This window comes from Quercus robur, chromosome 8, assembly GCF_932294415.1.
Source record: "Quercus robur chromosome 8, dhQueRobu3.1, whole genome shotgun sequence".
Classification (NCBI taxonomy): Eukaryota; Viridiplantae; Streptophyta; class Magnoliopsida; order Fagales; family Fagaceae; genus Quercus; species Quercus robur.
In genome coordinates, this window is record NC_065541.1 from 49,585,996 (window position 1) to 49,601,216 (window position 15,221).

At 35.6% G+C, this 15,221-nt stretch overlaps 2 protein-coding genes across 4 annotated transcripts; one reads left to right on the forward strand and one right to left on the reverse strand.

The window, feature by feature from the left end:
• The first annotated feature begins 2,316 nt into the window (after positions 1 to 2,316).
• On the forward strand, positions 2,317 to 3,078 carry LOC126696833 (uncharacterized). The gene has a single exon (XM_050393557.1). The coding sequence runs from the start codon at positions 2,421 to 2,423 to the stop codon at positions 2,913 to 2,915; it is 495 nt and encodes a 164-aa protein (XP_050249514.1). The 5' UTR covers positions 2,317 to 2,420; the 3' UTR covers positions 2,916 to 3,078.
• A 3,629-nt stretch (positions 3,079 to 6,707) lies between these two features.
• LOC126696834 (heterogeneous nuclear ribonucleoprotein Q) lies at positions 6,708 to 15,168 on the reverse strand. Of its 3 annotated transcripts, none has more exons than XM_050393558.1 (9): positions 14,979 to 15,168; positions 13,737 to 14,191; positions 13,508 to 13,624; positions 13,279 to 13,419; positions 13,007 to 13,183; positions 8,464 to 8,668; positions 7,499 to 7,677; positions 7,333 to 7,418; positions 6,708 to 7,243 (listed from the first exon to the last, which is right to left on the reverse strand). In XM_050393558.1, exons 2-9 carry the CDS (start codon positions 14,136 to 14,138, stop codon positions 7,093 to 7,095), a joined length of 1,458 nt encoding a protein of 485 aa, XP_050249515.1. In that variant the 5' UTR covers positions 14,139 to 14,191; positions 14,979 to 15,168; the 3' UTR covers positions 6,708 to 7,092. The 3 variants fall into 3 exon arrangements, with proteins under 3 accessions (XP_050249515.1, XP_050249517.1, XP_050249516.1); XM_050393560.1 differs by having other exon boundaries at positions 13,737 to 14,152; positions 14,979 to 15,162; XM_050393559.1 differs by lacking the exon at positions 14,979 to 15,168 and having other exon boundaries at positions 13,737 to 14,480.
• Positions 15,169 to 15,221: the final 53 nt, after the last annotated feature.

Below are 15,221 nucleotides of genomic sequence, written 5' to 3' on the forward strand. Positions count from 1 at the left end.
ATTACTTCGCAGCTCAATTGGAGAAACAGGTTTTGTGTGAGTTTTACTTGATGTCCTCAACCAAAAGTTCGATTTTAAAGATGAATCAAGCAGTAGGAAAATACTTGTTGCACCACACATTTATGCATGGAAATTGTCCTGAAATCAGGACTTGAAGTTATGATTTTACTTGGAAATCGTGACTTGATGTTATGTTTTTAGTGCAATTTTTATGTGTGTAATAAACAATGTTTTTTTTTTTAATCTAAAAAAAAAAAATTACTTTAATTGTTACCGTGAAACATCCGAAGAGACCCACTGAAAGAAATCTGCACTTTTTTACTTTTTTTTTTTTTTTTTGGGGGGAACTTTTTGGACCAATTAGGTTAGATATAGTTGTCTTGTCTATGCTTTCCAGTACAAATGGTCTTCGTAACTTTATTATTATTATTACAAGAAACTCTATTACTCTACAACTCACCATTGGTTGAACCCTTAAAAAATAGTTTTTAATGATCAGAATAAAAATATAAGATGTAGTACAAACTTTATAGATGCCAGAATATAATAACGAAATTTAAAATTTAAATTGATAAAAGGTACTAACTTTCTAACGATCACATCTTATATGGGTAGAACGTTAACGTTGAATAGTCGTTTACTTTCATATTCATAGTTCTTCACTTCCTTGATAATTCGGTAGTTAAGAGGGAAAGAATTTGAACCATCAATATTAACCACCTGAACTACAAGACTCTTAATATTCATTATTTATTTCTTCTTCATGTTGTACTCACTATCTTTGTTAGAGGAAATTTAACACACACAACTAAATATTGATTAGATCATTTTCAAGGTTCAGTGTAGTACCCATTTTTATTCAGTGAGCGTTTGGATTCAGCGTTTCCGATGAATCCCACGTCTCACGTTTTCCTTTCTTTTTTTATTTTTTGCTTTCACGTGTTTAAGGGAGCAAAATTTACTGTTCATGAGACAAATTTTACTGTTCACATACTGTTCCGTCATTGTTCACACACTGTTCATCATTGTAGCAGCACTGTTTATACATTAAAAAATATTAAAAATGGGTCCCACGGTACTATTTACATATTTAAAAATTATTTTGCTACAATGTTTTCAGTTTTCAGTTTTCAGTTTCAGTAACAATAAGTTCAATCCAAACAGATCCTCATATTACTTTTTATGGTATTACGGTTAGGTTGATCAATGGTTGGTTTACTAATCTTCATTCATATCCCACAAACTTGCATTATGGTTTTTTCTTAACTACAAGGTTCTCTTTGTCTCATGTGTATCTTGATTTCAATTGGGGTAGATTAAACACCCAAATTGGCTATAATGTTCCATACTCTTACTAAGAGTTTAATTGGTGGAAAGGGAATGAATACATGGTTATATGGAAGGATATTTTGTGATCTATAGACCAACAATCATTAAGATTTTAAGGTGTGATTAGTCATTTATTTATGGTTAATTCTATTACCAAACATAACTTAAAGGGAGGTCTTGAGCACTCCTAACCTAAGAACAAATCATAATCATGTCTCAAACTAGAAGTACAAGTTTAGAATTTTAGTTACATGTGGGGAAGGCAATAAGCACACCCACAAAACTAGTCTTACGACATTACAACATTTTAACTGACTCTTGGGGTTTTATCTAGTGTAAATTAAAATGTTGGCTTTTAGCTTTTAGGGTGAAATGATTGATTGTGAAATATTAGAAACAAGAATGATGCAAATGGCGGCATCAATGGTTTTAGTGTGATGTGTGTTTGAAACCTTGGGAGGACGAATTTGGGAAATCATTTTAGAAAAAGGGAATATCATTGTGTTATCATTAGGGAAAATTTTGTTTTATCATTTTTATTTTGGGTTAGTTTCTCAAAAAAAAAAAAAAAAAAATTTTTTTTGGGTTAATTTCGTCACATTTAAATATTTAACCTTAATCTATGGCCCATTAACTAATATCTAAATTAATGGTCACGGTAATAATTCAATATAATTTTTGAATAGTTAAATAGAATTATATAAATTCAACTGTTGTTATAGTTTTAGTCTTTATGATACTCAGATGAGCAGGATATTTTACTCCTTTTCTCTTTGATAAAAGATTTCATTCTTTTAATTGAGTTCAAGAAATCTCCTCTAACTCATTAGATGTAGAATCTCTTCTAACTCACGAGATAATGATCATATGATCATCGACGTGTTAAATCACCTACATCATTTAAACAAGTTACCTATGATTATTAAATATATATTGTGCGAACAGAGTACATATAATACTCATTTCAGCTACCACTAAAAAGATTTGATGAGAAATGTGCAGAAGAGAACCCAAAGAATAAGGTCCAAACTAATTGATAAAACCTGAAAAACCCCGAAGTCCAAGTCCAAGTCCAAGTCCAAGTCCAAGCCATGTGGGCTCTCTCCCAAACCATACCGCCTCTTTCCCACCACACCATCTCACCCAAGCTTCTTCCTCTCCCTCTCACCATCTCAGCCAACTCTCACCCACGGCGCCACCAATCAAAACCACCAAGAAACGACGCCGTCCCCACCAAAGACATCAAAGGCCTAGGCCACACCATCCTCGAAGTCACAGCAGTTAATTCCACTACCCCCAATCGCATCCCCAAACAACAAAAACAAGAAGACGAGGGAAGGCAGATTAGTGGGTCAGATGTGCTTCGGGCTCTTCAGAGAGCCGCTGCTCAGAAAAACGAGTTCAGTAAAAGTAAGAAAATGAAGAGTAAGAAGATGAAGAAGAATGCTATGGGGTTATCATCCTCTGTGGAAGAGGATAGTCTGGATTATAGTAAAGTGAGGCCCTTGTGCATTAAGAGTGAGTGGGGTGTGAGGTTGATTGAGTTGGAGAAGCGCCTTCAGGAGCTTTCTGATACCCATTCATAATTCTAAGGCTTCCTTCTTTCTATGGTGTAATCAATTATTTTATGAATTTTGTTTTATAATTTGATAGTAACAACTCTGAGTATGGGGTATTTGAATTCTGGTTTTCTTTGTAAAGTAGAGCAAGTTATGTTATCGTATGAATATAAGAGACCCTGTTATCAAAGGTTTGGTATTTTCTTTTTTAATTTGGTTAGTTTGAACCTAAGAGACTTTATTTAGGGTACTGTACCTCTGTGTGGTAATGGTGTTTTATCTGTTTTGTCATGTTATAATTTTCAAATATTACTGGCTGTATCGTATCTATACGGATACCGTGTCCGTGCACCTTTGAACCCATGTCGAAATGGCAGTTATTATGTATATGGCATTACTGTTTTCTTCTGTTTAATAATTTGGTTGTTTCATGTTTGCTAAGATCCTTGCAGCTTAATGTACCATGAAAGCTGTCTAATAATTATGAAACAGAGCAGAATGGAAAAGTAAGACTCTCAAAATAATAAATGGCAGCAGAATGTTGGCAAAGGAAAATGTATTATTGATATTTTAGAGAGTAACTACTACAGTGTTGCTAAATAATTGAAATGGAGAATGCATTTGTGGCAAGAGTGATGAAATGGGAGAACCAACAAGTGTCTTATTAAATAGTGCAGGTGGTTAGTGCAGTCCTTGTAAAAGGAGCTGCTAGCATGCTAGTCATAAAAGACAATATGCAGACTTGACAATAAAGGCGTAGAGGAACCTAATAAATCACCAGACCTTAATCCACTCACTATGAACACATTGGTTCAATTGAAAGTCCTGCAAAAGGAAATTGTTAGTTTTGGCAAATTCCGTGTCAAATATTTCGAAAAATGTGATGGCATATGTTTATATGACATTTTTTTTTTTTTTTTGATAAGGACATTTTGTTATTTGAATCGTATTCAATTAGGTCATCAAGGAAAAGAGGATTGAAAGTTGAAGTTGTTGGTCGACTCAAGTCTGGTAGGTAGCTGACTCGTACAGTAGCTAGCTGAGGCCCTAAGAGTGTTTGTCCCTTGAGGACATTGTTTTGTGCTAAACTATGAAGGGCTCTTTGTGAAAAATCTAACTTAATCATAACTCTGGTTTTTATTTTTTTATTTTTTTTTGTTTTATTTTTATTTTTTTATTTTATAATAATTGTTTATAAAACCCAGATTTATCTAGTACATATTTGAAATAAGACTAAATACACGCCCACACAACACACACTCAACTAATTTATTTTAATATCCAATCAATATAGGGTATCACTTGAGTACTATGAGTTATGCTAACAAAAGCATGAAAAACATATGATTACAGTCTTACAGATACTTTTTTTTTCAACCTTTAATCTTTCTGTTTTGAATTCGGCAAAGAAGTGTGAATACAATTGTGGGATGCAGAATTTGATGTGAAATTGAGTATACAATTCTTTTAAAAGTTCTACCACCATAATAAAATCTTACAATAAATAAGCTAAGATACCTTGTTTCAACCTTTGATCTTTCTGTTTTGAATTCAGCAAAGAAGCGTGAATACAAATGTGGGGGTGTAGAATTTGAAGTGAAATTGAGTATACAATTCTTATAAGTTCTACCGCCATAATAAAATCTTACAATAAACAAGCTAAAGTGTCAGCCCACTATAAGTCAAAATAAAATAAGATAAGATTATATCTAACCAAAGTATTGTGAAATTTTATGTTTTAAAACTTAATAGTGTTTTGGTATACGTTTCTTCAAGGCTGGGGAGTGGCGTGTGCGATTTAGATTCTCAATGTTCCGTCAATGATAGTATAATTTATAAATTTGGTCTTGTTTAACTTGCAAAAGATTAAGACTTTGTACCTTATCCTCATTGTTCTTGTTTTGCGGTTGGTGTTTTTTTGGATCCTTTCTCGCTACAGTCTTATTGGGTTTTGTCCAAATGCACTTTGGCAAATTGCATATTTTGCGTGTGGAGAATTTCATTTACTTAGGCCTATAGATGTTTGTTGAAGTGCATAATTGACAAGAAATTGTTTTACATGGGTGTAAAGTCAATTCAGTTGTTTGTTGTTCTTAAGAATGTGCTTCGTATTTGAGAAGCTTAGGCCCTGTTTAGATTTTTTTTTTTTTTTTATCACTCGTTACTCGTTACTCAATTTTCATCACTCATCACTCATTACTCATCACTTAAAATACCCAAATTTTCTAATACCCACCCGTTTGGTTTTTGTTTTCACTTCACATCACTCAAATATTTCCACCTTTTTGTGAGTCCCATACTTGAGCACTTGGTCAGAGACCCATACATGATTTTTGTTAGCCTACCCGCCTCACTCTGCCTTGATCCAATCTTCAACTCTCACTCCGCCTCTCATAAAATACCATACTAGCTTTGGCAAAGAAAAAAAAAAAAGAATTGTAGTAAAGACCAAATGGGTTCTGTGATTAAGGAAAAAAAAAAAAAAAAAAAAGCGCCTGAGACCATCAAAAGAAAGAAAAAAGAATTGAAGGCAGCGAACACCAGAGAAAGGAGAGAAAATAGAAAGAAAAGTGAAGAAGAAAGCAGCACTTGAGACCATCAAAAGCAGCGCCTCACGTGTGTTGCTCTGACAGTGGGTCCCTCCGTGTGTGTTTAATTATAAAAATGCCATTGGAAACTGAAAACAAGTAAAATGTGTTTTCAGTTTCCATAACTCATCACTCAAAAATCAGAGAATTGAGTGATGGAAACAAAACCCAAACAGACTTCTCATCATTGGGTCCCACAATTTTTGAGTTATGAGTGATGGAAACAGAGTTATAAGTGATGGAGACAACAAATCCAAATAGCCCCTTAGTTCCTTCAGTGTAATTTGACATATCTGATTTACTAGGGTTTGGTCACAAATTCAAATGTTCTGTCATGATTTGCATTAAGAAAGTAGCAGTTTGTCCCACCAAGTTATATCCATGAGTTGTCTAAGCTCTTACTGTTATTCACACTTATGCAATTACTAATTACGTTGCTTTAAGGTGGTCCAATTTTTGAAACTTTGGGTGATAGCTGCATCATTTTGTAACTATTTTGACTGCATGTTCAAGATATACTTGGCTATTGAGTTTTTGTTTCACTTTAATGACTCATCTACAGCCTTACCACATAATAAATCAATAGGAAAAATTGGAAAGCCATACACCTGCACGTCAATGAAGGTCACTCCCAACTAAGCTGCAGAACTACCTGATTTACTTCTTCACAAATATATGACTTACTCCCACCATTATGCATGCATTGGAGGTGGGTGGAACGCATAGAATCTGCATGTATGTTTCGGTTTTCTTAAGCCCCACTATCAGAATCTAGCACAGAATTTCTGATTTGATCAACAGCCTGTAACTTTTGAAACATCTTACAATGGCATCTCTATAAGTTTCATGTCCATGCTAGCCTGATTATCAGAATGATGAGAAAGTTTTCATTCAGTAAATATATTCAATGATCCCAATTAGTGGTTTATTTATTCAGACTTTTCTCTGGTAATTCCCTGTTAGCGGATTTAACAAAGAGCAGGTTTAACCTGTACCTGTCCCACATCTTCTCAGCAACCAAATAGTATATAACTAAATCATATTTTCAGAAAGTGAAACAGCAACATCATTCACGTCCCACTTCTTATTTCCTACTATTGAAATTGTAATATCATTGTGTAACCCATGCACTAAAAAGATTGCCTCAAGTAATATTTGAAGTTGTTCATCAACTTGTGGCGGCCATGAAATACAAAAACCACATGAAGAAATTAAGTTGCACTTGGATGCATGATCAGAAGCGTAAATTCTATTGATCTAGCAACAGCAACATTTTTCAGCAATGTGTCAAAAAAATGCCAAGAGAATGCATTTCACACATGAAAGTTAATATATAAGAAACAAATACTGTTAATCAAAACCTAACAGCACTGGGGCACCAACATTTAAGTTAAAGGGATACCTCACTTCCTAATTCTAATTTTTTTTTTTTTTTTCTTTCCCTCTTTTTAAGTCCAGAGAAAGTGGGGGGGGGGGGGGGGGGGGTGGGGGGGGGGGGGGGGGGGAGGAAGGGGTTATTTCAATTGATGTAACTAGTCATTCAACTACAATATGTTGCTTTCCCAAAAAGAAAAAAGAAAAACAGAAAAACTAGATGTCTTCCCAGTCCTCTACCACTAATAGGGTCGGTACCTCCTGCCACGATTGCCTTCATCACCACCTCCTCCTCGACCTGGTTGTCCACTTGGACCATTGCTCCGATCTATTCTGCGAGGCCGAGGGGATGGAGATGGGGATGGAGATGGTACCTGCATGCCTGGCTGCTGGCTGAAAAGAACCCAAAGTCAAAATAAATTATTTAAAATGGTGGAATAATTAAAAAGTAAAAACCACTTTTGAATTTAATGGCAACTTACAGAACATAACCAATTCGACCATCTGGTAGAACCATTGGGACCATATGCATTCCTGCTGGCATTGGACCCCTACCGTATATCACTGGCTGTTAATGTGAGCAAATCCATGAGATGGTATTCAACCAGTAAGGAAACTATGTCAAGATACAAAAATCCATGCAAGTACCTGCTGAAAACTAGTGGCAACGCCATATCCAGCCCCTAGAGAACCATATGGATTACCAGCAAAACCGCCATATCCAGGATGTGGAAGATGGTTTGGATGAGGCCCAGCATTATGGGGATAAGAACCTTCAAACTTTTTATCAGTCTGAGGTTTAGCAAGTACAACCTCCAACACTTGGCCTGCAGTTCAAATCCCTTTGAATGAATTGCTGTTGGAACCATAACAAATCCAATAATAATGATAGAAAGTTTGAAACCAGTTCATTTGACAACTCAGATTTTTTTCTAAGTTCCAATCACATCTAATTAAATCAAAAAATAAATTATGGACTAGAAGAAACCGGCCTATATTAGTAATTAGAAACCAACAGAAATAGCCCTGTCAAAACTATTATTATCATATCATCATTCCTTTTATATTTAAACTAACATCAATATGCTCCTAAGGTAACAATCTCTCTTGACAGTAATAACCATTGTAGTGAAATTTTCTAATTTTTCTTATGCTGAAGAAAGTTTTATTCCCCCCCACCCCTTCCTCCCTCTATTGTTCTTTAGAAAAAGAACAAAGGCTAACAGCCATCACTTAGACCATAAGATAGCATTGAGGAAACCGGCATTAGATCTAATCATTCCACTTACGAGCCAAAATCATGATAGCATCACAATCTTCATTCTTGAATTCTATGATGACCTTTATCTCCTAATATAGCCTAAAGTCTACATTTGTCAATTATTTATTTTTAAATAATTGGTGTATTGGGAGGTCTCAAAATAGGTTCAGACAAAATTGACTCTGATCATTATGTCTTCAAGTAGGCATCAGCTGTATGTATGTGCATTATAAGACAAAATTCCCATTGTGTGCTAAACCAGCAATTAATAGGTTTAACGTGTAATGAACAAGGTTGTTGGCACATCTTTGAGGTTCCCTAAACAGCATTAGAGGATTTGTTGGAAAAATACCATCAATTTCATATTTCTCTGTATCTTTAACAGCCTTCAATGCACTTGATCTTTCAGCATAATGGATAAATCCAAAATCTCGTTTGCCACTAGCTTTGCCAGGTGGCATAACCACTTTCGTTACTTCTCCATGGCGCTGAAATAGTTCCTTCAGTTTTTCAGTACTAGTGTTCTCCGGAATGTTTTTCACATAAAGAGCCTTAACCTGGGAATGGCAAAACAAGTAAAACCATTTATTAGACCAGAAAATCAATTTTTTAGGTAGCAGTGAAAGGCAGAATAGGGTCTTCACAACTTTTCAGAAAAGACAATGTAGCATTTATATTTTTAACTCCACAAAAATAGAAGCAACTATAGATTTCCCCTGTAAAGTTTGCCAGCGTTTTCAAGAAGTGCAAGTTATCAAATAAACAATACCCGAATTCAGCCAAAAATAAAAATAAAATAAAAAATAAAGAGAATATAACTGAAACATAATGCTTGACAGAAGCCCTTACATGATATTTAGAATTGAGATATCTAGGTACAGTGCAACTTAAGAGATCAGGGTTAACTAGGTCAAACAATGTTTTACATGGAGCCTTTCAAGTCAGGGTAAAACCGTTGGCATGGTGTTAATTTCAGACAAAAATATTCTCATGGGCACTCATAAAAGATCCATTAGGTTATTTGCATACTGTCAAGCATCCATTACCACCATACCTATATAGAACTCTATGAGATAAACATTGAATACCATTAAGTGAGAAATTTTTTAGATATAATGGTTTACTTCATCAGATGCTATACTACATATTTTAGATTTTTTTTGATCAGTAAGTAAAGAGATTTATAATTGATGTAAAGAAAAAGGCCACGAGCATACTAAGGACACTCAATAAAAGAGAAAGAAAAATAAAGATAGAAGACTGCACAACAATTAAGCCATTGATAATCTGCCCAGAAAATCCAGGAGATCCATCTCTGACCCATCAACAGAAGCTTGCTTCCATTCAAACAAAGAACGTAACAGCTGAGATTTGATTTGAATAATTGACTTTATTCAGAGTCGGCAATAAATGTGTGTGTGGCTAATGTCCTACCAACATGAAATAAAAATAAAGCAAGTGAAGAGTCATAATAACAGGTTATCAACTAAGCAACACAACAAGACAATGAGCGGCTCCATATTATTAGGTCACTATTAGGGCCATTAGTTAAAAAAGTTTAGATGAGCTCTCTTCTCTGTCTGCCTTCTATCCCCCACCCCAAAAAAGGGGGATCTAACCACCAAAATTTCCTTCTCATATTCAACTTCGGCAGTACTTTTTCATGTTGATCAAACAATGATCATATTTCATTTCAATTGTCTTGCTATGGAGCCATGATAACATTCCCTAATACTTCATACATCTTCAAGTGGAACTTATACAAGAAAAATCCACTTCTTCATGTCAATGAATCATGAAACTTTTTCTCCATATGGTTTTTGTTGGAAAAGTTGGCTTGAATTGTCAAAGCCAACATTAAATGAATGTTCTTTCTTGCATGCATTTTCAAAGAAAGTGGAAAGCCAACAACAACCAAGTTTGTCTAGCGTGATTTGCTAAGTTGCATGCCCATGCTTGAGTCCTCACATGCGAGCCAAATTCTATGACTGAGCAAGTTTCATGTGCTGAAACTGTTACAACTTTGGCTGAATAGGATGGTTATAGAGGCGAGATATGGGAATGTTTGGTGCACGAAAAAGGAGACAAGTGCTTATGGTGTTAGCCTGTGGAGATTCATTAGAAGTGGCTGGTTAAATTTTTAACTCCTTCTGTATGATATGGGGGATGATACTAGAGTGAAGTTTTGGAAGCATGTGGGGTGTGGGGATTGTATCCTCCAAGAGGCTTTTCCGGAACTTTATTGTATTAGTAGGGCAAAGGATTCTTCAGTGGCGGAGGTTATGTGTTGGTCTGCTGGGAGGATTCATTGGGATGTTCAATTTTGTCGACCACCACAAGATTGGGAACAAGAATCTTTTGATCTGTTCATGGATATGGTCTACTCTCGACTGTTCGACTGTGCGGGGGTTTGGTCCTGATAAGGTTTGTTGGAAGCCAGCAAGGAGTAGATGTTTTGAGGTTAGGGGATTCTATCTTTTTTTTTTTTTTTTTTTGATAGGTAAAAAATTGCATACAGGGGATTCTATCTTTCTTTCTACCCTCCTCTCTTATCCTTCCCTTGGAGAATAATATGGCAATTGAAAGTCCCTCCAAGGGTAGCTTTCTTTTCATGGTTTGCTTCCTTAGGTAAGATTTTAACAACAGACAACCTTCGCAAAAAACGTGCTAATTCTTGATTGGTGTTATATGTGTAAGATTTGTGGGGAGTTAGTGGATCATCTTCTGCTTCATTGTCCCATAGCTTGTGAGTTGTGGTTGTTGGTGTTTTGTTTGTTTGGAATCAACTGGGTTATGCCTCATAAGGTTATTGAGTTGTTTGAGTCTTGATAGGGTAAGTTTGGGCGACATCGCAATATAGATTTTTGGAGACTTGTGCCTCATTGCTTGATATGGTGTATTTGGTGTGAAAGGAATGCTAGAAGCTTTGAGGGATGTGAACATTCTACGCTAGAGATTAAGTCTTTTATCTTGCACACTCTCCTTAAATGGAGTGTGACTTTGTCTCATTCTTCTTGTTTTTCCCTTCCTGTTTTACTTGATTGTTGTAATTTTGATTCTTGATTTGCGCCCCCATAGTACATTCCCAATGTACTTGTGTTGGCTTTTTATTAATAATATTTTATGTTACCTATCAAAAAAAAAAAAAAAACTACTTTGGCTGAAAACTTTTGCTATAAATAAAGGGTGAGCAAGAGAGGTAGAGGTGGGGGGAAGATGTAGGCAATAGAGTGAGAAGCTTAGGTGTTGAAAAGCAAAGGTGCTTCCTCTTTGTGTGAGTAACAAAAGAAAGAGAGTAAGAGTTTGTTGAAACTCTTGGCTAAATACAAAAGGGTGTTCTCTATTGATTTGAGAGAGAACCAAGGGTGTATTTGGGTTGGGCTTGTGAGAGTGCCTTCAAGCTATTGTTGCAATCTCCAAATTATAATGACACTTTTTTGTCGCCTTCCGTGGACAAAGGCATATTGCCGAACCACAAAATTTCTTGTGTCATGTTTTCTCTTCTCTCTTCTTTAACCTTACATAAACAGATTATTTCACAATTTTTCAACAATAGTTTTTATAGATTTATATCAATGGATGTAAAAGTCAAATATCGGTGAAGGACCAGGTAACCTATTAAAAAACTGGATTTATACACAAATTTTTTCAAGTAAAACATCTTAATTATACACAATTTATTTTTGATAGATAGATTTATACACACAAGTTATTTTTGATAGATAGATTTATACACATAAATTATAACCCTAAAGCACATAAATAAGAGCTTGTCTAGGGTCTTGACCTACATAAGGGGGTTCCTTTCTATCATATTTGCTGAGCTCACCTGCTAGAGGTGTAGATTGGGTGTTTGGTTCAAGTCATCCCTCAAGATTTATGATGTCTGAAAGAATTCCTAGATATTCCCTTGTTTGGTTAAAAATAGTTCAAGAGAATCCAAATCCAAATGCCGATACCCACCAAACCTCACTTTAGTGTGAATATGGATTTCTCTTCATCTTTTTATTTTTATTTATTTTTATATTATTAAGTTACATAGCAATCGCAAGGGGTAGCACAATTGACTAGGAATCACATCTTAAGAATCAAAAATCACAAGTTTGAATCTTTCCTTGAAGCCAAAACTCAAAAGAAAAGAAAAAGTTACACAAGCACCTGATGGATTTTAAACCCATGAGCCCACCCCACACCTTGCTCTTAAAAGGGGAAGGGGTGCCATTTGAGCAAGAGCTCAATGGGGTGAATATAGATTTCCTTTGAAAAAGATCTATCTCTATCTCCTCTATCTCTTTGCACTCTACCCGATTGGTGTCATTTTACTACATGCTGTTGGAACGCTTTTGCTTCATTTGTGTACACCATAGTGACATTGATCTTCAATTGGACATAAGCTGGTCTTAATCTACAGAATTCTTTGTGTTTCAGATTTATTTTGATATCTTAAATTTTTTTTTTAAGCTCAATTTTGAATACCTTGCCTTCATTAAAATCTAGCATATCTAAATTGGGCTTATAAGATAGTAATGATACTAGTTGCCACAAACCATTTAAAAAAAGGATAGATAGTCATGATATCTAGTTATCTTTTACTTGAATCCAATTTGATTTAATATTTTGATATATTATTGATGTTTTAAAACAGAATTAAAAGATATTATGTATTTTAAGTTTACTTTGAACAAGAATATTTTGGGATGCATAAATAATTCCTATAAATAAACCAAACATAGGGATCTCATATTTTGAAGAATCTTATAAAATTCTTTATCAAACTAATGGTGGGCATGATTATATTCCAAGGAAACTAAATACCGACAGGCATCCCCAAACCAATCACTTCATCAAAGAATTCAAGTATTCAACTAATACCACAACTCTACATTAACATTCACCTGAGAAGCAGCAGCATGATCAGGCGTACTCTTTGGATCAGCCCAGGTGACAGTCGGGGTATTGCCATCCAACTTGAAATTCACACTTGACATTTTCTGCCTTGAATAATCGGCACAAGCATTATTGTAATACAAAACAAAAGCAAAGCCACGATTTCTGCTTGGATTTTGAGGATCCTGAAAATAACGGAAGCAATGTTGCTCACAAGGAAAGCATTTACAACCATCCAATCTTATAATAAGGTCAGAGAAAATTCAATTTGAAACCCCACCTTTATAAGCTCAATGCTGTCAAGTCCTGGACCAACCTCCTCAATGACTTTTCTAAACTCATCCTCTGTCCAGCTCTTTGGAACATTACCGACAAATAATCTGTGCTTAGTTTCGGACAGTGAACACCTTAAGGTTTTACCCTGTGGTCATGAAGCATAGAGAGGAATACTGTTATCAGAACATTCTTAACAAAAGGACATTAGGTTTTTAAATGAGCACCATGATTACCTTGAATTCTTTGCTATGTATCTCTTCAATGGCCTTTTGTGCAACCTCTTTTGTTTTAAATGCTATGAAAGCATAACCCTTGGCATCACCAGTATCCTTATCTTTCATCAATCTTACCTGAAAAACAATTGTAAATCAAACCCTTTTTGAAAATACGAATGGAAAGAGGAAGAGTTAAAAAAAAAAAAAAAAAAAAGAGGTGTCGCAAGCAAGAGGGTACAACTCCAACCTCGAGAACTTCGCCTATTGGCTCACAGAGATCCCTCAAGTCTTCTTCCCGGGCATCTCGAGGAAGTCCACCAATGAAAACTTCAGACCCATGCGGAGGAAGGGCAAGAAGTTCAGCCCACTTCTCCTTTTTCTCCTCATCAATAGGAGCAGTAGGCCTTTCTTCATCTTCAATGGATTCAGAGGCAACGTGTCCTCTATCTGTATCTGGTGACTGGTCTTTACCACTAGCCTCAGCTATAGAGTCCTCATGTACTTCTTCCACATTCTCTTCATCATTATCATACCCAGCTCCATCTGCACCATCCTCATCATCATCTATCTGTTCTTCAACATCATCGTCTTCCATGTAATTGTCCTCATCAAGATCCACCCGCTCTTCAACTTCCGTACCTTCTGCCATAACTACTTCAAAACCTAAACTTTGGCCTCCAATCACTAATCAGCACCAATTTCCTGAAGGCGCTCATGGTATTCACGAAAAATACAATGCTCCCATAAGATGCATAATTTTCAGTACAATCATAATGGCAGGCAGCAACAAATAAAAAAGGAGTTTTGTGGTTGTATTTTGGGATGAAGGTAATAGAACTTTAAGGGATGTTTTAAGCAAGGGTACAAAAGTGAATTTAACCAAGTGCCCCAAATACTACATGAGTCAAATTCCCCACTTGGTTGCTACAAATGCAACTTATCAAACAATTTATTAAATCCAAGCATGGTAACCAACTTCGAGCACAAAAGCCTGTATGTAACCAAAGATAAAGGGCTATTTTCTTCAGACTCAAGCAAAGTTCGACCAAAAGATAGTGTTTTTAAGATACCCAAGTTCTAGAAAAGAAAAAAAGGTTGACTTAGAATCTGCCCTAAATGTTTGCATTAGCTCTTTTAGTGACTAGCCCATCTCAGTTTAAAGTTTGTTGGAGGGAAAGAACTAATTCAACGAATATGATAAAACCCCAGTATTCTAATTCTTCGAATTTGACAATTTGTTTCCAATAAAAATCAAATTTTTACAATCTAACTGCAAAAAACCAAAACACAGATTTTTTATTTATTTTTAAGCATGAAAAAAAAAACCCCATAAACCCTATTGAGGAAAACCCACATAGAAAAAGATATCAAATCCAGAAACCAGTCATAGAAATGAAGGGTTTATGGAGGTAGAAGCTGCCGCCAATGAAACCCAAGAAAAAAACGAAAGGAATAAGAGAGAGAGAGAGTGAGAGAGAGTTGTGCATACCAATACTACCAAAGCAGTTGGGGTTTTGAGATTTGGGTTTTAGGAAGGGTTGCCCTTTGTGGTTATGTTTGCTGCTTTGGTTTCTCCGAGAGAGTAGGTGGGTTTTAATCAGACGACTCTACGAGCAGCTGCAGCGAGCAAAGCAAAGCAAACCCCAAGTCGGGTGGGATTTCTTTCTTCTGTTCCAGAAAAACCCCCCTTTATTTGAGAATGAGAGCCAGGATACGGAGCGACCGGGTGTAC